Below are 23,036 nucleotides of genomic sequence, written 5' to 3'. Positions count from 1 at the left end.
TATTTTGATATATGCAGTGAGTTTTACTGCGAAAGAAGCAGGGGCATTTGCAGCAGCAGTTTGCCTTTGCACCAAGCGGCTCTGCAGCCGTTTGCAGTTGTTGGCTGCCACCTTGTGCTCCAGGGGATGATTTGGGTTCATTTTCTCTCTTTCAGGGACATAAGTTGTGGCTGCTGAGGTGGTCCAGTGCTGAGACAAGGCACTGAGATGCAGCAGCTATGCCATACATACAAGAGCAAATCTGCTGCATAACCCTAACACTTGAGTAAACTGAAAAAGTTAAACCACTGTTTTATTGCGGACATTAAAGAAGAAAAACTGTTTTAGAGGAGAAGCTCTGTTTTTGTCTCTGGCCTTCAAACACACTCTGGTGTGAGCCTGCAGAGATTTATCTGTTCCCCTTCACTCACAAGAGATGCTCCACTCACAAAATAAACAATTTAATGCCTCCTGCTTTTATAGTATGCAATCATTACATTTTCAATTGGTGGCAGTGGTGTTCTTTTTAATGTAATGATTAAAAAAAAAAAAGGAGGAGATTTTAACCGTTTATTCTCTCCATGAGTAAGGAAGGAAACACTAAAGTAGCAGGGAAAGGCAAATTTGAAATAGAAGAGGGAACAGATCAACAGTTGGTTGCTAAGCCTGTGCAAATAACACAAGCTGTAGTCACATACCAGAGGTCAGAAGTACACTAGAGCAAATAAATAATGGAGAGAAACCAGTGCCTAGTCCTGAATGGCTTTGAAAACTTCACAGTTGAAAAAAAAAAGTCTACAGATCTTTTATGTTTTCTCTTTTAAAAAGAAAAAAACAATCGGGAGCTTCTAATGCAAAACATTAATTAAAAACACAACAGGATTAAAAAGATCAGTTATAAGGGCGGCTCATTGACCAAATCCGTGTGCCCAGCGCGGCAGGGATGTGATGTGCAGAGGACTCTCCCACGTGGCAGAGATCTGCCACTGCACAGTGACTGCTTTGTACCGCGGCGAAGGCAGTTATGCCAGAGAGGGAGGCTAAAGCCAGTGGAAATGAAACTTGATTTAATCCTGTTTTCCTGTTAACTATTCAGTATTCTACATATGTGCACATAGAAAAGTCACTTATGAAAGGCGAGAAGAATCAATTATCTGTGTTGCGACTACATTCCAAAGAAAAGCACACAGGAGATGGCGTTTCTAATTATTAGTGCTTGGTCAAATAAATGGAAAGAATTTCTACAAGTTGAATATTTAACTATTTTCCAAAGAGATCCCAGTATGGGCAGATTCAGTGTCTCCATCACAGAGGGGCCCTACCCCGACCCACCTCCTTGGCCCCACACTATGGACATGCCCATCACGCACTGTCACAGACCTCTGCCAGATGCAGAGGGGAAGTGGCAAGCTCCTGACTTCCCACCGCAAAGCCCTCATGCAGCTGTTTCCTTTCTGACAGCCAGCGGTGAGCAGCTGTGGGCACGACCCTGGGATGCATCCAGCACAGCATGGCCAGCCTGGCAGGGAGGGGATTGTCCCTCTCTGCGCTGGGGTGGCCTCACCTGGAGCACTGTGTGCAGGGCTGGGGACACAGGATAAAAAGAAAGATCCAAAGCCACTGGAGAGCGTGCAGAAGAGGCTACAAAGTTGGTGAAGGCTTTGGAGGGGAAGCCATATGAGGAGCAGCTGAAGTCGCTTAGTTTGTTCAGCATGCAGAAGAGGAGACTGAGACCTTTTGGTGGCTACAGCTTCCTAACAAGGGCAGCAGGAGGGACAGACGCTGAACTTCTCTTTAGTGCTCAATGACGGCACCTGAGGGAATGGCAGGAAGATGTGTCAGGGGAGGTTTAGGTTGGACATTGGGAAAAGATTCTTCACCCAGAGGGTGCTGGACACTGGAACAGGCTCCCCAGGGAGATGTCACGGCCCCAAACCTGACAAGTGTTCAAGAAGAGACTGGACAATGTCCTCAGACACATGGTGTGAACTGTGGGGCTGTCCTGTGCAGGGTCAGGAGTTGGACTTGATGATCCTTGTGGGTCCCTTCCAACTCAGGACATGCTGATTCTATGACCCTTCTGCTGCTACTTATTCTGTTGGGCTTTGGTTAAACTCCTCCTGAGCAACACCATGCAATTATTTTTTTGCAACTTTCCCATTTTGTATTTTACAAGCACAAACCTTTTTGGATAAACCTTTCCTGACTATACAATTGCAATACTGCATTTTTATAGCCATTTGAGACCTGCTGGAAGCACAGCTCCTTGTGCCATCCCACTTGGGTCGGCCTTTGGTAGAAGCTGCTTCTACTACCCTGTAGCCTCCTAATCAAAATTTCCATTCACTTATGAGATTAAAAAGGCAAATTGCTGCTGCAAAGATCTCAGCTTAGATATTAATATTTTCATTGCAAAATAGCAATGCAATTATGCAGGAAGCATAAACCACCCAGAACCTGAGGCCACCTGCAGCTCAGGATCAGACGTAGCCACTTGGAAGTCCAAATCGGTGCTGAGGCACAAACCCAGAGCTTGTCCGTCCAAGGCCACCTGTGCCCCCACTGACCAGGGACACCTCAGCAAACACAGCCATTTGGGGTGCTGTGGTGTTGTGACTTAGGGGTTGCTAGATGGTCTCTGGGTGGTGGACATATTCCCCTATAGAAGAGTCACTGTGGACCCCACTGTGCCCATGGATTTTCAGCTGGCAGGCGCCTTCCTGGGAGTTGCTCATGGCAGAAATTAAGTAATAAGGCTTTTAAATTCTTGCTTTTTGTCAAACTGATAAGGGGAGGAGGCAGAGGATGAAGGGCAGAGCCCCAAGGGTTGTCCTCATTGCGGTGTGCCCTTCCCACCAGCACTAGACATCTGTGGCCCATCATTTTGGCCCAAACTCTGTGGGGTGGATGGGAGAAGGGGCACTTTCCAGCTTGCAGAGGGCTGAAGTGGGGGGCTGAAGTGGGGCAGCCTCACACCTGCCTCAGTAGCGAGGGAGCGCACAGATCTGGAAGGGCTTGGGGCAGCGTGTGAGGCTGAGTGTGAAGGCAAAGGTGAGTGTGGCTTCCGATGGTGCCTGGAAGGTGAACTTCTGCAGGAGGGCTGTGAAGAAGATGAAGAGCTCGGTCCTGGCAAGCTGCTCCCCAGGACAAGACCGCTTGCCTGGAAAAAAAGCAAAAACAACCCAACAGACTCCTAAGCGAGCTTGAACCACCTCTCACACTCCTCGTGCACACAAGGCATTGCACAGGCTGCAAGAGCTTTTCTTTCTTGAAAGGTTAGGTGGCAATGTTCACCCACACATCTTGCAGAAACCTTCCCCAGAAGTTTACTGCTGAGCAAACTACAATGGCTGTTCTGATAGGTGAAGACAGGAAACTCAGTGAAAAAAAACCAACACATTTATGCAGCTTGTGCAAGAGGAAAAAGCCTTATTTTTTCATCCTGTGATAACAAATTCATTTCCCTCCTGCTCCAAGCAGTCAGTATTAACTGTTACTGGGATTTTCACTGTGGGGATGGGCTGAAAGCCAGACAAGGAGCTGCACCCCCTATTCTGGAAGGGGTGTCTTGGGAAATAAAAAAAAACATTGCAAAAAGGAAAACCATCTCCCCATCCATCATCTTACCTGCAGAGAAGGGCAGAAAAGCCTCCCGTCTCCTGTACTGGCCATTTTCCAGGAAATGTTCAGGATTAAAGGTGTCTGGAGTCTCCCACACGTTTTTGTCAAACATTATCGAAGTCAGGCTGGTCATCAGGGTGGTGCCCTGCAAGATGTGGAGAAGATGAATGATTATGCAATGCAGAAGAGCTGATGTGTTGTCAGACTAGCATATTATTAGCTCTGTTCCACACAAAATGTAAACAACTTTTTTTTAAGGGCAAAATGTTATTTCCTAAGGTATGTAATTAAATGAGGGTGAAAACCATCAGATTGTTCACTTCTGTGCTTCTATAATTGCAGAACAATGTGTATACATCAATACCTGCTACCTGGGTTGCATCAAATTATACTTTTAATAGATGATTTTTAATATTCTGTGGAATTAACAAACCCAAAATACCTTCTTATGTTTCTTGTCCCTCTATTCCCATAATGCCTGGAAGGCACCTTGTATAAAATTTAAGGGATAAGCCTTGTAAAACTGAAAGCTATGACCAACACTGTAGGATCTCATAATTCTCCTCCATAAGGAGGTGAGACCCATAACACCGCTACAGCGTCTGTCAGGAGACCTTGTATTTTCAACATAACTGTGGTATCTCTACAAGATCCTGCTGGTTAGTTCCCCTCCAGGTGAGATGTGGGACTTGGGCCATGAAGACCCTGCTCTGGTGGGACAAGGGAAAGGCTGGTGGTCTCCACATACTTTGGGCACGTGGAAGCCGGCCAGGGTGGTGTCACTGGTGGACATCCTGGGCACCCCCAGTGGCACGACGTTGCCCATCCGCAGGACCTCGCTCAGCACCGCGCTGCTGTATGGCATGTTCTCCTTGTCGGCCATGGTGGGCTGGCGGGACTGGCCGATCACCGAATCGATTTCGAGCTGCACTTTCTCTGTGGAAAGAAAGAAATAAAAAGGCCTGTGCTCAAGATGTCCCCAGTAAGGAACGGGGGCATGGGCATGTCCAATACATGGTAAAGCTGGAAGTAGCTCTGTTTTCTGAGTTTCACTTATCTGGTTTTGGGCTTAATGAAGGACCGATCAGTGGCCCTACCCTGAATGTGGGGGTACGTGGCCATGTAGAGCAGAGCCCAGCGGATGGCGGTTGCCGTTGTCTCCGTCCCGGTTAGGAAGAGGTCCAGGGTGGAACACAGGAGGTTTTCCTCATGAAAATATGAGTTGGTGTCATCCTTAAACTTGGGGAAGAAAAAATGGCAATGAAAACTCTTATTATGGAGGAGACGCTTTCAAAAACCCAGTCCACAACTATCCATTCATAAGTCGAGTCCTGCTGCTCTTAATAGTTTATCATCCACCACCTCTGGACTTGGAATTTCTAACCCTTACTTTCACTGAATTTCAAGCCCCGTGGAATGCTTTGAATGACACTGTTTGCTATCGAGTGACTTCTGAAAGCAGGTAGCGTTTTTAAATGTGAAGTTTCACAATAGCAAACACAGGCCTGCGAGCTCTCATAGAAATGTGAACACATTCCCTGAACGCCCTCCTACGCCATGTGACAGAATGAGAAATTGAAGAGACAAAGTGTAAATATTTTCAAATGAAAACAAGATCTGTGTGTTTTCAAAGTGATCAAGCTCCTGTTGCTAAAAGTTTGATGTGGAAGAGGTGGGAAAGAGAAGGCAACATGGGAGACGTGGACTCCTCTGACAAAACAGCTTTGAGTCTCATCTGCTCATTTCTTGGGTTAAGCTTTAGGTGACTGCAGATATTTCTCTCTTACCTTTTCTATTTCCTTCAGGTAATAGTCAATATAATCTCCTGCCTCAGACTGGTGCAAATCCTCTTTGTGCTTTTTGATCACTTCCTTCACAAAATATTCAAGTTTCTCCCAGTGCCTGAAGATTTTCCTAAAGGGTCCTGGTAGCCATCTCATGATGGAAGGAAAAGCATTATACAACTGGTGAGAAAACAGAGCAAAAGAGCATTTCTTGAATTAAAAAGAAAGCATGTGTCACAGCTGAGATGACAGTACAATTTATTAGCTCTGCTTGTTACCAGGAAAAAATCAGTTATGCTGCAAAGGCCGATTTAGTTACAATGATGTAAACAAATACAAACAAGGTGAGAACTAGCCAGATGTTTTGTGCTGATCAAGTTCTCTAATATGGCGTGGTCAAATCTGTCACCTAATGTGAGGTGGCCACCAGAGTCATAAATCAGTGTGGATGCAGAGGAGCCCCTTAGTGCTGGGGTCCGTGGGGGAGACAGACATCAGACATGGCCCATGCTGTGTGCCTATGTAGAAGCTACGTGCAATCTGTCCCCAAATGCACCTAACTGAAAAATGTTATTTGAAAAACTAGTTGGGAAAGGGATGGGGGAAAAGGAGGGAATTTTCACTTAGAGTACTATTAATTGACTCTTTTTGTAGAAACATAGATATTTTAATGGTATTTCCCTTGCTCTTCAGTTACAGCAGGCATAAGATTGGTTTTACAATCCTGTGATGTTTTTTCTCCATGTGCCTCAATAATAACTTCCTTCCTTGCTTTCCTGATGGATTTTGTGCATAAACCCAGTCTAATGTAAAACAATACTCATGGTTATCTCGCTTATAACGTGACTCTCTTTCTACAGGGAAAAGCAGATTACATTGGTGCCTCAGAAACTCCTTTTTCTGAGCTCTCACATGTAGCTGAAGCTAGAAAAGCATCCAACTGGCTTTACCTGGCCCCAAAAACTTCCAATGAGCAACAGCGTTTCAGCCAGCGAGTGCAGTAATTCCTGGAAACGGTTGTCATGGTAGTCGAAGCGGTTCCCAAAAGTTATGGAACAGATGATGTTTGAAACAGCACTATTAATTTTGTAATGAGGGTCAAATGGTTGTCCTGGTGGAAAGATAATGAAAGACAAGTTTACTTTTTTTCTTTTGTAAAATCTTATTCAAAACCACATTCTGTGCCAGATCAACAGTTCTGAAGTTGGGGTGAGACCTCATCTCCTTTTCACTCAGGGTGATGCTTCACCCCATGGTTCTGGAGTCCCCACCACCCCCATCACCTCCGTCATCCTGCTGGAGGCTGGACATTGTGTGGCACAATGTCCTTTCTCCGAGGACATCCCCTCCCATCTCCAGGCAAGGCTACTGGCAGACACTGACATTGGCACAGAGCTGCCAAAGCAGGGTTTGAACTGTTTTTCAGGGAAAACAACCTGCAGGATGTCATGCTATGGCTGTCAGGTATACATGCTCCAACATGGTTTTGGTGCAAATTTCAGACACCAGGAGAGGGTCCCTCAAAGCCTGGCCTGGGGCAGGGAGCTCAAGACTAACACATTGCAGAAATGCCCACTGCACTGGCCTTTAACTGCCCACCACAAAGAAATCAAGTGAAATGGGAGAGAGGGGAGAGGGTGAGGATTTCAAGTCTTTGCAGCCAACTATAAAATCCATCAATAGCTCATATAGCCCAGAGGCGTGATGCACGTAGCTCCTAAAAGAGCCAAGTGTGGTGCGATGTTCATCACATGTGCATTCCTTGGGAGAGCTGTTGAGCAGACACCACCATCTCCTGGTGGATACTGAGGCAGCCTGGAGAGCTACAGGCCATGGCATGAGAGACGAATGTCAGTAATGAACCCAGTCCATCCCTGAGCAGCTGCCGGTACGCTGGGGAGCATCGCTTTGAAATGCAAGCCACTCTGCACTGCTGATCTCCCCTCTCTTCAAGAAAGTAATTATACTGGGCTGCTGCTCAGATACTAGAGTGATGGACATGATCACTATTTGTCGTTACTAATGGGAAGAAAGGCACAAACCAGCAGCTTAATTAGTTTATTGATTAGGACTACAAAGGACTATAATCAATTGGCAACATGAAGTATTTGGCCTGTTCAGCGCAACAGCAATTAAAATGGAGCAAGTTCAGTATATAATTTCACAATTCCTATTTAGATCTTTCTTTTTACTATATATAGCTCCATAGAATTAGCTAAACCCCATCTGCTTCTATTTAAAGCTGAAGCGCAACATCACCCATGTACCAACATACAAATTATTCTTACTAATATCCCTCTGGCAATTCTTAAAAGCTGGACCATAAAAGAGCAAGGCACACACTTCATCTGCACATGATACAAAAGGAAAGCCTGACTAAACAAGTTTTAAAATACTTCTCAAAACCAAGGACAAGCAGAGGTTAATTCAGCCTCTGAGCATATATGCCTGAAGCAGGAGAGCTGCATTGATTCCTTCACAGAACACAGGAGAGACTTTCTTAGCCATATAAACATGCAAGTTTTAATAAACACCTAACATGTATTTACTTAATATTAATAAGGAAGAATTAAAATAGTAGACCTGAGGTCTAAAGTAAGTGCTAAAAGGTGCAGTCTGGAAGTATAAGAGAGATTTGAGCAACTACGGAAATGTTTTGCTTGTTAGGAGCTGCATCAGGGTTTTACTTCTCATTGTACATTTAGCTGGAAGCTTTGGGCATGGTGCTTAACCACCCACCTTTCTCCTCCTCTATCGTCTCCACAAGGTACCGGCTCTCCTCTTGCACTTTTTCCTCAAAACTTACAGCAATGCTTTTCAGCGTTGCTAAAGTGAACTTTCTCTGTTGCCTCCATATATGCCCATTTGATGATATGAGCCCTGTAGGTGGAAAAAACAAGTGAACAAACCTCACTCTGTGTCACATTGGAGTGACAAGATACAGAAATGGTCATTCACCTTGAATAAAAACTGCAAATCAAAGCAAGCTAACCTCATAGCCATTGAAAAACTACAGCTTTGCCTAGGAATTAAAATTCAAGAGTAACTGGCTTATGCTAAAGTTCTAGCTTTATGGATTTGCTTTAATCTGCAACTTTGTCACTTTGCGTGGGAAAACAAGGTGTAAGCCAAAATAAGTATTATCACGCTGTTGGCAGAGCTGCAGGCAGGAGCACTGTTCCCTGTCTCTGGAGCTACATGCAACTGGGAGAGAAAGAGGAGAAATTAAAACCAAGGGGAAAACTCTTCAAGTGTATTGATCCCTAGGCAGCTTGCATTTATTTCTCCTCTTTCATCAAGACCTGACTTTGATCCCAACATCATCCCTAAAGCCCAGAGAGATTTAAATGTACACCTGTGAGATTATTAGACTGAATTATGTTCCTGCCTTCTTCTGTGCAGACTTTTATGAGTGGAGTTACCAAGGGCTGAATTCAGCCCATTTCTTTAATGCTAATTGTTATCACTGCAAATAGATGAAAAAAATGGTACCAAAGTTCTGGAAGCTGTGCTTACCAAAGCCTCTAAATATTTCTTGGAGAAGTGGAATATTTGGCCGATCTGCAAATATTTCAGCTTGGTGGACAAGAGCTTCTCTCACCATTTGGTACCCATTGATTACCACAAAAGTCAGGCTTCCAAACTGCACGCTGAAGATGTTCCCATACCGACTGATAAGCTGAAAGAGAATTCATCACCCTCTGAGAGTGAGAAGATGGAGATTTTCAAAACTTACCTGGACAAGACCTCACGCAATGGCATTTAACTTTGAATTTAGTCCTGCTTGGAGCAAGAGAACCTAAGAAAAAACCAAGCCCAAGTCTGCAGGTCCCGTCCAATCTAAACTGTTCCATGAAGGTTGGTTGTAAAAAAAGCTAGAGAGCTGTAGTGTGAAAGAGAGGTGGTTTGCTTCTATTTGTTAGCAGGTATGACCTGGGTTTCACCAGGCAGTTGGATCAATTTGATTTGTTCCAAGGACATTACTTTGTAACTGATGGGCATCTGCTCCATCCCTTTTCTTTCCAAGAAAGGTACAAGAAGTGAAGGCACCACTTGGGTCACCATGCCCAGGCTCTTGCTGCTAAGGGCATAACACAACAAATAACCCCTTTCATCGACTTTGTGTCTAAAGTAGTGCCATTTCTTGGTCCAGCTATCCCATTTAGCAAGTGTTTCCAACTGCTTATGGTTTAAGCCTGAATGTATTTATGGCTGAATTACAGCCATTTTCCTTGCATGGACTTTGCTGGCATTTAGTGTCTTCTGGGAAGTGTTCAACTCCCTGATGCATAAGAGCGAAGGCTGATCACATCATATCTTGGGCCTCACTCTGCCAGGGAGCTCAGACCCCAGCCTTCCCCAATGACTCCCCCAGGGGACACCCGTACGTGTGCTTGTGGCCTGTGAAACCCAGGGTAGATAGGCTGGTTTCAGCCTGCTAACTAAAAGCAGGGGATGAAGAGTCACCAGAAAGGATATTTGCAACCAACAAGTAAGAACCTTTCCTTGCACTTTACCAGAAAAAGCCTATTCAGCACTTATAAAGTATATCTCTTTGTCTTTGGTGGGAGTTGAAACTCTGGAAACCTTTCCATAGCAATCACTGCCTCCTTCTGTGACACAGAAGAAGCCACAGGGATGGTTAAATCAGGGTCTTAAATATACCCTTCAGATGTAATCAGGCAAATAGTTGGGCTCTGAGCAAAGACAATGACAATACCATTTCCAGAGGTGATGTTCACAGTCCAAACAGTTTGCTTCTCACACAGCATTCACCATCCCTCCCCCTGCCTGGCCCAGCCACTCCAAACCCTTCCTGGGCTCCAGATGGGAAGAAACACGTAGGTCTTCCTCCATTATGGGCTTCTTCCTCCATTATGGGCTTCCTACTCCCACGGAATTCAAGGTGGTAGTAAGAGCTTATACCATGTACGGTTATCTCTCATACATGGTTATTATACAGCTAGTTCTTCAAAGGCTGCTCTTGCTTTCCAGGTTAGGTGACAAAAGTCACTGAAGAGGTAAAATATTGTTAGTAGGAGAAATGTCGATGGAGCTCTTACCTTCAGCAGTGCAAGGTGGAGGGGCTGCTTAAAGTCCACATAGGTTCCCATGAGAGGAAAGAGCTGTGGCCCTGGAGGGAAATTCCTGGGACGTCTCTTTTTCACAAGGTCAATAATCAAAAGAAACATGACCAGAACCACCAAGAGCATCCAACCATTCACCTTTTCCAAGAGAGAAACCAAATGAGGCCAAAACTGAAGCTCCATCTTGGCTGATGAACTCACGAATTTTCATCCAAGGAGGGGACTTGATGCTGGTGTTACATCTGCTATAACAGGAAAGGACTGTAAAGAAAACAAAACAAGATAAAAAGATGATAGCTTACTGGGGACAGGACTTGCCATGGGCAAGCTGCTTTCTCATGTAAGCTAGTGCCAGACCAGCTACTGAAAAACTAAGTTTAAACATCGGGACCTCCAAAAACAACCCCAAAACCTCAAATGTTTTGCCAAATGAAAGGAATCTTGCAAGCCTTTATCTTTACATCTCTGTGAACTCCCTAATTTTCACATGGAATAATATTCCTCCCTTCTGCCTGTAACAAGGAGCTCCTTTATACAGACACCTAGCTGGGATTATGAGCATTACACACAGTTGAGGTTAGGTGAAAGCAGCTTACTTGGCTGATTACATATGGTGGGCATTGCATAATTTAAAAAACGGTAAGGCATCTGAGGTGATGGACACCATCCGAGTCGCTAAGGGGCTGATCCTGTTAAGCACTAAGCATCATCTGCTAAGGGCTGGATGCTTCAGCGCCCATCAAAGCCTGGCTTTGCCAGTCATCAGGTGAAGTTCAGACAAGGGAAGCATTGCGAGAGCCCAGGGTTCTGCCCAGCCTCTTAAATGAGAGTTAAAGGAGCTTAATATTGAGAGTGAGAATGTAGGCTCATGCGCTTGCCAGATAAAGGAGAGATTGGAACTTATGCATTTAAATCTCCTGGGTTTTCTGAAAATCGCCTTTGAATAAAGCTTCACGTTGTCCCACGGGAAGGCAGCAGTGGACCGACAGTGACCTCTGCGACCACAATCAACCTCGCATTGCCTGCCAATATTTTATCCACAACTTGTATCCAACTCATTTTTTAAGAGATTTACTTTGTAATCAATCTGAATTTATACCAAAGAAAAACTGTCAATAATGACTTTTCAAATTATTTGCCTAGAAGTTATGGTGAGAAGTTCAAAGAATGACAAATTTGGTAAATTTTCACTGTCTTCAACACTTTTCAGAAAGCTTCAATTTTTCAGGAAAAAAGCAAATTTTTCATAGGAAACAACAACTGGGAAAAAGCCTTGGTATTCTCTTGTCTTTCACCTCTTTTAAAAGCTTTGCTGTCCATGTCTTTCCTAACCTTGGTGACTGTAGTGCCAGCAGAAGCGCACACAGCCTGTACCACAGACCTGTAGCTTAGTGATTGCATGAGTCCTTCTTTAGCGTAATGCTCAGCTGCAACTCAACTATTCTTGGTTTGAAATATTACTTGCAGCTTTCTGGATGGTATTAGACTCCAAATGGGGGTGCAGTAATGGGAGAAAAATCTCACATCACTGGTGTATAACTTATATTTTACAAGTCTCTGTAGCACAGCTGTGAGCAGCAGTGGTTGGACACGCTTTGATTGTCCCCGTGCCAGTGCAGCCGTGATGCTCCTGTACCAGTTACACGAACACACCTATTCCACCCTTCCCAGTGTGAGAAGCCAAGCTTCCCTTACCAGAGGCTAAATCAGGATAGTGGGCTCGTGCTCTTCATCCTGGCATCAGGGAGATGACTCGGTTGGTGGAGGTGTCAGCCTACAGCATGCTCAAAGGGACTGTGATAATAAGGCGTCAACTTCTGCTAGCCCAGTTTCACTCCTCTGTTCTTCACGATGCCATATGATTTGTCAGCGTGCACACAGAGTGCAGATCCCTCTACCACTTGTGGCTGCTGTGAATCGGGCTACGTGCAAAGCCAAGGTGTTAATGTGTTCTTCTGGGTGGTGTTGTGGGGGTGGATGCATCGTGGTTGACAGGAGAAATGTTATTTTTAGCAGGAGGAGCACATTTTGCATGTACTCACATGTGTCTTGTCAGTCAGAAGCCTCAAGCCTATTACTTTGCCTTGAAGCTTCATATGTCCAAATGCATCTCATCACAAAGTCCTTAACGTGCCAGATTACTAAAAATTAGGAAAGAGCATTCCAGTTATTACCAGGGCTCTCCTAACCTCGGTAGACAGTAACACCAGCATGTTACCAAACTGCATTGCAATTATGCCATTTTGGGTCTCAGGCTTTAATCAAATCGGCTCCCAGCACATGGTGATGTGAAAATCCCCAAAGCACTGGGGAATTAATATTTTTGCAGTGCATGGACAGTACAAAGGTTTTGGACAATTTCTATTTTTGCAATTTCTACCAGACCCTTAGTTGCAAGATCCTGGTCACCTGGCAGATGAAGCTGTGCCTCTGGCCACTAACACAGAACATCAATCTTCTGCAGTCAAAATAACAAAAAAGTGAATTAACATGTGATAAGGATGTACACCCACAGGATAAACCCACCTTCCACAGTTCCTCCTTGAATACCTTTTCTGACCCCAGTACACAACTTTCTGGCTACCTCACCTGAGCTCATGGATACTGAGTAGATATATTGTGCCATATTGCATGGACACAGACACATCACTGCTTGAATATTAAGGCATCTTGAACAGCCAACAGACAGAAATTGGCCCATATGCTTTGTACCTTCTTCTCTGGCTAGATGTCTAACTGTGTGCAGAAGGTTTTGAAACACAGAGAGAAACATTCTGTTAAAAATGCAATTACCATTTGTTTTTCAAGATATACTATCCCATTATTTTTTCCAGAGAAGCGAAATTCAATAAGGTTACAACAGAATGTAGTCCAACAGTTACCGTACTTTCAGAGCATTATTTAAGCTACAGAATTTCTTAATGATTAGAAACATATGTAGGAAAAATCACATGCAAAATGAGAATGAATGGAGACGTTTTCTCCCCACAAACACTTTTTTTTCAGGCAAGTAACAGCTCATCCACCACTGCAGTTCTATCCACCATGTTGGAGGTGTGAGGCCCCACCCACACAAGGAGCTGTGTGCTCAGGTCACATCAACCAACATGCTCCAGCGAAGTTCAAGGGACCCATCCTGATTTACACCACAGGATATTTTGCTGCTTTTTTCTTCCTTATGTCAGACCCAAAGGAATGATGCCGTTTTCACCATGGGCAAGCTAGTGAACAGCAGTCACCACCACATTGTGCGTGTTAGACCACATTCTGGAGGGCGTCCACACAGGTGTAGCTGCCATTTAATCCAGCCCAGGTAAGTCATGATGGACCCAGAGGCAATGGTAGCTTTGGACACACATTTATTTTTAGGATTTGCTCTGCTGGATCAAACGAAATCTACAGGAGATTTCTAACTGCAGAAGGTGAGGAACGGAAAGTGCTGGGGCACCTGTACCTCCCAGAACAAGCTCACGAATTACATGTTTGAATCCTGTCCTTAAGCCTGAGTTCCCTGCTTGGGCTTATTTCACTGGGACATAAGTGCTCCCCATGGAAGCTTGGGGTTCAAATATCTCCAAGGGTCTGACTCTAAACCCCAAAATCAGGAAGCCAAATCCATATTTACTGTTGTGCATGCATAGTGAATACTAAAGTGCCTTCAATTTTTCATCTTCTCTCTCTTCTACCCAAAATTAGACGCAAATATTCTCTGGGTTTTCCTGGGACTCCAAAAGGCCTCTCACCTCCTGACCACGTTTCCAGCACTAATTAAAGCTATAAGGCAAGCAACTGTCACCATGAATGGGTAAACTGAGGCATCACAGCTTAAGCCAAGTGGTGCAAGTAGAACTACAGCATCCCATTGTGCAATCCAGAAACGATCCCAGAAGACAGGATTATTTGATGACCTTCTGTAACAGATCAAAATGTCCCTTTTCTGCTGTAGAAGCCAGTGGTAGCAAAGGGATTGCATTCAGATTTGTCAGCTGGGTAATTAAATATAGGTAGCAGAAAGTGCTGCAGGGAGCACTCCCTGTGCCCTCAGACTCCTGACCACCCCCTGACTTTTTGGTCCTTGGGCCAAGATTTATATTCCCCTCACAGCCAGAACCTGCATTGCCTTTGCCAGCCCCACGCCACCTCACATGGCAGACCCCATCCGGACATATGAAATCGGATCCTGGGGGTGCCGGGTGCTCCCCTGCGAGGTGGCCGCACTCGCTGTGCTGTCGGTGGCAGCCGCCCACGATCCCCCCAGCAAGACTCTGCCACCGTCTGCCGCGACCTGGCAGAACCGGGGCTGCAGCCACGGCTGTTCACACGGGGCGGCATCCTGCATCTCAGCTCTGCCTCCGACTCTCCACAAACCTCTAAAATCCTCTCTTTCTAAGATGCACCTTTTCAGTATTCACAGAGAAGAGTACAGTCACATATTCCTCTCAAAGCCACAAGGACTTGACTAGAGCTAAAATGTCATTTATGTACGTATCACAAGCATTTTTCTAGGCACAGATGTCTTTCTGGTGCCAATATGCTGTTTATGTACTTATCTGTCACAAGCACATGTCTACATACATATGCCCTGCTGGCAGAGGCACAGAGCATTTTGAAACTCTTATTAGACTGCTAATGAATAATACGCATACAAAGGAGAAAACAGAAGGTGGATCTATCAGGAACAGCCTCTTTCTTAACTACCTTTTAATTGTATGAGAGGAAGAAAAGAGATGAATTTTGATATGTTGGCATCTGTGAAGGCCTGCTTAGCAGCGTCGAACGCCATAATTTTAAAAATGGATTTTTCACAGGTTTGGGTATTGGGGGGGGGGGGTGGTGTATTTTTTTCCTTAAAAAAAAAAAAAAAAAACCACAACAAAAAACCACACAAAATTTTGACACTGAGAGTATTGCAAATCCTGGTGCCAATGATGTACGATAGTGTGATTGTCACCATGGAATGCTGAAAAGCCGGAGCAGCTGTTTGGCATATTGACAGTGCGAATTCGGAGCGTTTTAAATGCAAATGACGGTATTCAATTGATCGCACGAAAACAATGGGTCATAGCCTTACCTTTCCTTGGCTACGCTCCGAATAATCAGTCTGCAAATCCATGCACAATAGGGATATTGTACACGTTCTGGGGATTTTGTTCCCCACATATATGCGGGTCCGTACAATGGCAGAGCTGAAAAAGCAGTGCTACGGCACTGTCCTGGGCACCAGGTTGGGTTAGAGTGGAGAAAGGGGCACAATTTGCTCCAAATCTGCCATGTCCTAAGTATCAGCCTGTTTTTCTTCACTTCCATCCTTTTTTCTTGCTCTTTAATCATTCCCAAGGGTGGCTGGCTTTCTGCCTGACTTGTCTCCATTATACCCTGCTGCAATCAATATGGCAAGCAGGAATCAGCAGGAGAAGGCATGTTCTGCTCTCAGCGAGAGCCGGTGGGAGGGAAGGAGATCAGGCCAGCCAGCTGCAACCCCAGCCCGGCAGGCAAACCGAAATACAGCCAAAAAAGCCACCACCAGATGCATGGGTCCTGTTTCCTTTGCACTGTCCCCTGCTCGGCACCCATTGGCAAGTAAAGGTCTTCATCCCTTTCCCACTCAGGCAGGAAAACTTGGTAAAGTTGCCACTGAAAGCAACTCTTTTTTTGCAGTGGTGGAAAGAAAGAGTCCTTCCAAAGCAGAAAACTCAGGAATGGGGCAGCCGAACTTTCACCCTGCGTAGGACCGTTATGTATGAATGCTGCTGAGCATGTGGGAGTACTCGCATTGGTTCAGGTCTCCAAAGCTGGCCATGCTAAATTAAAGGCAGCCACTGCCGCTCCTAGTATCTCTAGCCATAGCTTTTTGTTTTCAAGACCCAGATTTCTTTAAAAGCACATTCAAAGAATGTGCAGGAGTGCTGTGGGTAAGGATATCACCCAAAGAGTGCTATCTGCCTGTGGTCTTACCCTGCAGCATGCACATATGACATCTCCCTCCAAGAATTTTAACTTGCTGAATTTCTTTCCTTATTTTGTAAGCCAGAAAAAGCTTTTCAGGGTTCCCAATCCTTCAATCCTGATTGCAGCTAAACTGTACCAGCGAGAAGTGCTCTTCTGTCTCCTGTGCTTCCATCCACCCTCCTGGTATTTCAGTCATGAGCATTTTGGGTCAAGAACCGTTTTTTGCATCCCTGGCTTGTGTGCTCTGAGACAGCTCTGCATGTCTCTGCAACACAACCAATGTACAAATGGCATCACAAGACGTGAGATGCCAATGCTCAGGATTTGCATTCAGGATCATGAGGCTGAGTTGAATACCACAAATGACTGACGTTCATGAGCTGTCTGAATGTGGGGTCCTATATGGTGGGCTCCTTGTACCAGAAATCAGCTTCTCCAGGGAGTTTGCCAATTATAAAATGTTTGATTTTAAATGGGGAGGTTGATGATGAGTTGGAGGCTGGAGACCACATGGCTCACGTCATCTATTTATGGAGTTCTGTTAGGAGGCTCGACAATTTTTCCAGGCTTTCCCAATCTTTTCCAGCAATCCTGCCTGGGTATGAAAATCAAGTGACTTCTCTGTACAGCTAAATCACACCTATTTCAGTATTCAGCCTTTCAGTCTCTGAAGGAAAGCAATGAATAAAACCCAGCATTATTATTCACTTTGCCTTTGTAAGATAAATCTGTTTACCTATAAAACAGACAAATTAAAAAACAATCAGCCAATAGAAACAATTAGTTACCATGTAGGCATGTGATTTGCTTGGCCTCTGGAACAGGGTAGCGTTTTGCTTAGTTTCAACTCATTGCTGATGGATGCCTGATGAAAGGTCTTGGAGACTATGTACTCAGCGAAATACTGGGGAGACAGAAAATTACTACTTCAGAGACATTGCTCAAGTCAACACTGCAAGAAATTCATCACCAACAGCATTGGCACCACACACGAGCAGGAGCATATGGAAACTGAACTGTAAAAAGTAGCAAAGAAAGTGAACTAAGGGAATATCACATACCATGAGCACGGGGGAATGCATCATTACCCAGAGGGAGAAATGTTCTTATTTAGCAGGCTTTTGTTCAGTTAAAGGAAATGCTTGTATAGGGGGATTTAGCTGTGAACACAGGGTCTTTGTTTTCTGGGAACAAAGGGAACCAAACCAATACAGGTTGGTAATGGATAAACTTTCTAACGAACTATGCTGAGCTGGAAGGTAAAGCCTTGAGCTTGCTAACAAACATGCAGGACCAGCCTTTTGTGCCTACAACCCCGTGGCCCAAAAACTTGATGTTGGAAACAAATTTACAGCTCATTTCTGCTTAGCTCCAAGTGGCCAGAAGACCACTCTAAAGTAAAGCCACCTCCAAGACCAAGAGGAGGGGCTGCTGTAAAAGGCTGCTCCCCCTCACCATGCACATGTCTTAGCAAGGTGGTCTTGTTAATTACAAACCTTTAAAATAAGTAGATGTTGCATTTAATCTGGAAGGCCAATGCTTGCTATGAGTCCTGGGGACGTCCTCCTGCATGGAAACCAGGAGTTGAGGTCTCCTTCGTCCCAAAGACTTTCCGTGAGCCCTTTTACATGGAAGGTGGAGCACAACAGCCTTCAAAGTCTCACGAACACACAACAGAGTGTTGACCTTTATGCTGAATATGACAAAAGCCCTCGTTGTTTACAAATAGCTCAGCACACCTGGAACGAAAAAGACGACACCCTGTCTTTAGCTAAATGGAGGGTCTGCTCTCATTCTACCAGAAGGGGAAGGGTAACAATGAAAGCACTCCACAGTCATCCCTTGCGATGACAGGACCAATAGGATTTTTCCCATCTTCCTCCTGACAGCAAACAGTAGAAGCCAAGAGTCTGGTGGAGAGAGAAGGAATAAAACCAAAATGTCTTGCAGAAGGCTAGAAAACTTTCCCAAAGCATTTTTCTTTAAAATTAACCACACGATTTACAAGCTTATAATTAGTTCTCCCCTTCCTTACATAAAAAAAAGAAATTTACAAAGTGTAGATTAACACATTTTGGATATCTTCCAAGCTCCTGATTACCCTGTATAAAGGATTATTTTGACAAATCAAAGATCACTTTTTGGGTGGCCTAGAGAGACACAGATTCATGCTCTCTTTGTGGCAGAAATGATACCTTTTTGAAGGGCGCTCACTTGTGTCTCTCAGGCAATTACACAGACAAATCCAGTCCAGCTTCTAAGTGTAATAAAATACCAGCTGGTGATTCCTGCGAATTTTTTTCCAGATTGGTCAAACACGGGCTGGGGACTGCCTTGGGTACCTTAATCTCTATCTGGTAACTACTCAGAAGCTACTCAGAGGTTCTCCAGTGAAGGGAACACTTGGGAGGTGCTGCAAGACCATCTTCAGTTGAGGTCTTTATTGAGAACAGGCAGATTATTTGGTGGTAATTAATTCTTCATTTTAAATGTATGTGCTTCCTACCACAATGTTCTTGTGCTTCTGGATTGCCTTATAACTCTTTTAAAAGATGTCTAGCAATTGAACAACACCTGGGTCACACTGGAGGAAAATGCCCCTGTACAGGTGACTGAACAGCATCGTAGTGGACAGCAGGTGAGGTGGCAAAGAGCAACAGTTGGGCTGCCCACTACCCTTCTGGTAGCAGCGAGTTGTACTTTGGTGTAGCAAAAAAGCAACATGCCCAAACTGAGCCATCCCATTGACTGAGAGCAGCACTACCGGGAATGCTCTGGTGTCACCCACCTTTGTGGTACCCACCTGGACACCATCCATGGGCACGCTGCCTTTCTCACCAGGATCTACCCACAGGTCCAGCCGTGCTGCAGCCATCGCCGTGCACCAAACAAGAACTCCTCGTGGCCTTAAAGTGTATGGTCATGTTGATGGATTAAAGCACGTATTGGAAAGGTAAATGGGTCAGCAGAAAAGGTGCCCAGAGTAGTTCAGAAAGGCAGTTTAAGAACAACTCAAACCAATATGAAGGAAACAATTGTCTTAGGAAAAAAAAAAATAAATATATATATATATATATATATATATATATTCACTTTAAGGCAATCTTTGTAAACAGGTTGAACAAGACTATGAGGCTGGAGGAACAGATGGGAAAATGGAACAAACAGATGGAAAAACTATTTCTGAAAAAAAAAACCAAAAAACTATTCGTAAAGCTATAGCTACTATGAGTGAATGCTTCAATGTTAGGGAGCTGAAGCACCAGAAAATTCATAACAAGGCCACAAATTCATACATCTGAGATCAATAGGATGGCAGGTGTTCATTAGCCATCACTGGTTAATATATTAAAGAAAAGGAACATGTTCACTTTGCTTTCTGTCATCTAATCACAAGAAAGAAATGGGCCTGACCTCACTAACACTGGTAGAAAAATGCTACAGACAAGAAGAGGAGTGAACCCTGTGGCTCAGTCCACCAACTTCACAGGCAACTAAAGCCACCTCCATTAAATACCTCCTACCCATCCGGCTGTCCTTGGTCAGCTCTCTGTCGGGAAGGTCAGGAGAAAAACAGTGAGGAAAGGTCTTGTGCTACATCGATTTCAGGAGGAAACCCGACTTGCAGCAACCAAGCTGCAATGCATGAGATGGGACACAACCTTGCAGGAAAATGTGGATCTTGTGTTTTAGTCAAAGAATTGTCCAGAAATAATCCAGCCCATCCTTCACACACTGTTCCTATGTGAAGATGAGTAAGATACTTACAGCAAAAATTTCTGGCCATGGACCAGGTATCCAAAAACTCTTCCTGGAGCAGACAACTTCAGCGACCTCTGAGCAGTGACTTGCATTAGCAACAACAAAACACATTACACAAAATGCTAACTTACTCCAAGGGCTCAGGAGATAAGCAATTTGAGCTGGGCAGGCCATGTTAATAGGTACCGGTTTATGATCTTGGCTTTAATCCCTCTGAATTGCAGCTGTGAGAAGGGACAGCAGAAGTGCTCCAGCTCACTGGGGAGATGTGAAGACCGAATTTTTAACCGAATGCATTCTGCAGCACGGAGGTAAAAAAGGATGTTTGCTTTCAGTGCAGGGACCAGGATGGGGATACAGCTGTGGGGTCCCACCTATCAACTGTGTTTTGCTCTCCTCCTTCTTTCAGGTCATTTCTTTTAAGTCAATGCAGGGCTTTTAAGGACTGTGTCCCATATCTGGGTCTTAGCAGATTTGCCCACATGTTTTCCTGCGCATGTTTCTGGGACCCATAAAAGCATCTTTACTGAGCGAGTAAATTGCCCTTCAAGGAGGGACTGTCAAAGACGGGTGCTAATGTCATTAATAGGTTACAAGGGGGAAACAAGAGAGAATTTGCTACAGATCCTCATTTCCATAATCTTGTCTCGACATCCTTGTTTGTCAGTTCTTAACCTCAATTCCTTAACCTCCAAATCTGTGGTGTCATTGACCTTGGGGATTTGTCTTCAAGCTGATTTCAAGTTTTAGGCAATCTAAATTAGGCTGCCCGTGACAGAAGACAAAACTTGGTCTTTGCACCCCAATGTGAAAGACAGGCCCAGAGTGCAAGTTAAATCTTGCAATCATTTTTTCAAACCATCTGCCCATCTGCAGTCCCAGAACAATATCATTTCGGTGCTGCCTTCCCTCTCTCACAGGAATAAAGAAATTACCATAAACAAAGCAGATCAAGGGTCTATTTAAGCCAAATGCAGCCAAGACACGTTCCTTCAGAAGGGAGCAGGAGAAAAAAAAGAGCTACAGGGGAAGTTTCTTCCTACCTCTCATTAACTCCAGCTTGGCCAGCAATGCCGGACACAGAAGTGTAATTTGGAGTGGATGATGCTGTGTCCCTCTCCATGGGCACTCCATTTCCAGGGTATTTCTGCAGCAAACAAAAGTGATCACCACAAAGCATTCTGGCCAAACAAAAAAAAAATAAATAAAGACAAAAGACTGCAGAGCTGCTCCCTGACTGTGCAGAGGAGGGAGAATACAAGAAAATAGGAAAATTAGGCTGGATACAAAGAGCTTTTTGGTCTCTCAGACCTTTTTTGCATTGCATACGGCAGTCAAACCAATGCCTGAATCATGCTATTTATTTCAGGGTGTAAAGCCATTGTGAAAAGATGCATTATTTCCAGGAGTGTGCTCTGAGCTAGAGAGTCTGCGGCAAACTGGCAGGGCAGCTTGGCACAAGGATTTTCTGGAGCAGCAGGTAGAGATGAACAACAGGAACTGGACCAGTCCCCACACGACAGGGAAACAGGGGAGGTAGAGAGATTAAATAATTCAGCATCTAGGTTGACATGATGCACGGAAAAACACCACCAGGAGTCACGAAGCTAAATGCTCAAGTATCTCTTCAATGGATCAGAGAGCAGGTTTTGGGGACAAAGAGAGCAAAACGGGCACATCTGCGTTGGGGAGCAGCTTGTGCAGCCGCAGCGCGAGCGGCAGCGTGCGGGGCCGCGTGTGCTGCAAAGAGGCTGCCCTCAAGGTGCCGAGAGGGGGAAGGAGATCTGCGGGAGCCTCAGCCTCATTATTTTTATGTTCAGCTGCCTAATTACTACGTGTCAGCTGTCTGTTGGAAGGAACGATGTACTGCAGCCTCTCGTTTGGGAATTTATAGTGATTAATGGGCCTGGAGGGAATGACTAACGAGGAAATGTTAGAATTAGTAAATACGCATCAGCGTGCAATGAGTAAATCGTGAGATGTGACAAACAAGCACAAGTATGTGAAAGGTGTAAATGTTGCAGAGGAAAGCCTTTGGGAGGCCTCGGGGACCCACAGAGACCGAGAGGAACAGGAGGATGGGAGCAACAGAGGTGTGGTCCCATGAGCTGACAACAAACTAAACAAGGATCCTCCAAAGCCTTTCAGACAGTCCTGGAGGAACAAATTCAATCCAACACAGCACTGCAACAGGACTGCAATCCTGCTTCCTGTTCACGCTGTTGTCTCCTGCAGAGCACAGCCGTGAGCCCAGTGTGATGGCACCACGTTGGACAATTGTGGTGAATGAGCCTACATTGGCACCTGGGTCTTTGAATATACTTGGGAACTGCAAGACCTAAACCACTTAGTTTATCCAGTTCATGTGCAGAAATTGCTTTCAGTTTGGCCATTTCAGAAGCATTCTACTAAATAACAGCTCTGCCGTGTGCCGGAGACCTGTAGCTGGTCCAACACCTGTGGTGCACAGAGCATCATGGAGAGGCCTGCATTTTGGGGCTACTTTCCTGTATGTTCCTGTATGAGAGATATGTATCATTCCTAAGAATTACAGTCCGTAAGTGTCCTTGATTTGCTGGCACTTTAAAACTTTAACTCTTGGAAAAATTCTACTAATTTCAGTAAATTCTTTTAGAACCTGTACAATCATTCCAAGAAATAGAGTTATGGAAGAAAAACATCTCTCCCTTCCTTGGTCTAAAATTTGATAGAGTTCATAAGGTAATCACTGGTCTGCTACATCTGCCTATCACTAGCATTTGCTGGCAGGACTACTCCCTGAGCAGCCTAGTGTGAACCTCTGTGTCGATGTTTCTGTCTTTATAAGAAGCAGCAGCTAGAACCCCAGATTCAA

At 44.7% G+C, this 23,036-nt stretch overlaps 1 protein-coding gene across 1 annotated transcript; it reads right to left on the bottom strand.

Annotated features, from left to right (window-relative positions):
• Positions 1-384: 384 nt before the first annotated feature.
• On the bottom strand, positions 385-21,590 carry LOC102089036 (cytochrome P450 2J2). Its single transcript, XM_065072070.1, has 12 exons — positions 19,224-21,590; positions 17,917-18,159; positions 17,209-17,324; positions 10,448-10,732; positions 8,901-9,063; positions 8,124-8,264; positions 6,335-6,495; positions 5,388-5,564; positions 4,698-4,839; positions 4,349-4,536; positions 3,607-3,745; positions 385-3,139 (listed from the first exon to the last, which is right to left on the bottom strand). The coding sequence occupies exons 4-12, from the start codon at positions 10,652-10,654 to the stop codon at positions 2,961-2,963; spliced, it is 1,497 nt and encodes a 498-aa protein (XP_064928142.1). The 5' UTR covers positions 10,655-10,732; positions 17,209-17,324; positions 17,917-18,159; positions 19,224-21,590; the 3' UTR covers positions 385-2,960.
• Positions 21,591-23,036: the final 1,446 nt, after the last annotated feature.

This window comes from Columba livia, chromosome 8 (genome assembly GCF_036013475.1).
Source record: "Columba livia isolate bColLiv1 breed racing homer chromosome 8, bColLiv1.pat.W.v2, whole genome shotgun sequence".
Taxonomy (NCBI): Eukaryota; Metazoa; Chordata; class Aves; order Columbiformes; family Columbidae; genus Columba; species Columba livia.
Note: the sequence above shows the minus strand (reverse complement) of the source record. Positions and strands in the feature narration are given on the sequence as shown.

Bases quoted from the DNA above. Each gene is read 5' to 3' on its own strand.
- LOC102089036 (XM_065072070.1), bottom strand. From the start codon at position 10,654: ATGGAGCTTCAGTTTTGGCCTCATTTGGTTTCTCTCTTGGAAAAGGTG. The intron at 9,064-10,447 runs GTAAGAGCTCCA...ATTCTCTTTCAG, and splicing joins TCCACCTTGCACTGCTGAAG to CTTATCAGTCGGTATGGGAA. The intron at 4,537-4,697 runs GTAGGGCCACTG...TTCTTTCCACAG, and splicing joins CACGTACCCCCACATTCAGG to AGAAAGTGCAGCTCGAAATC.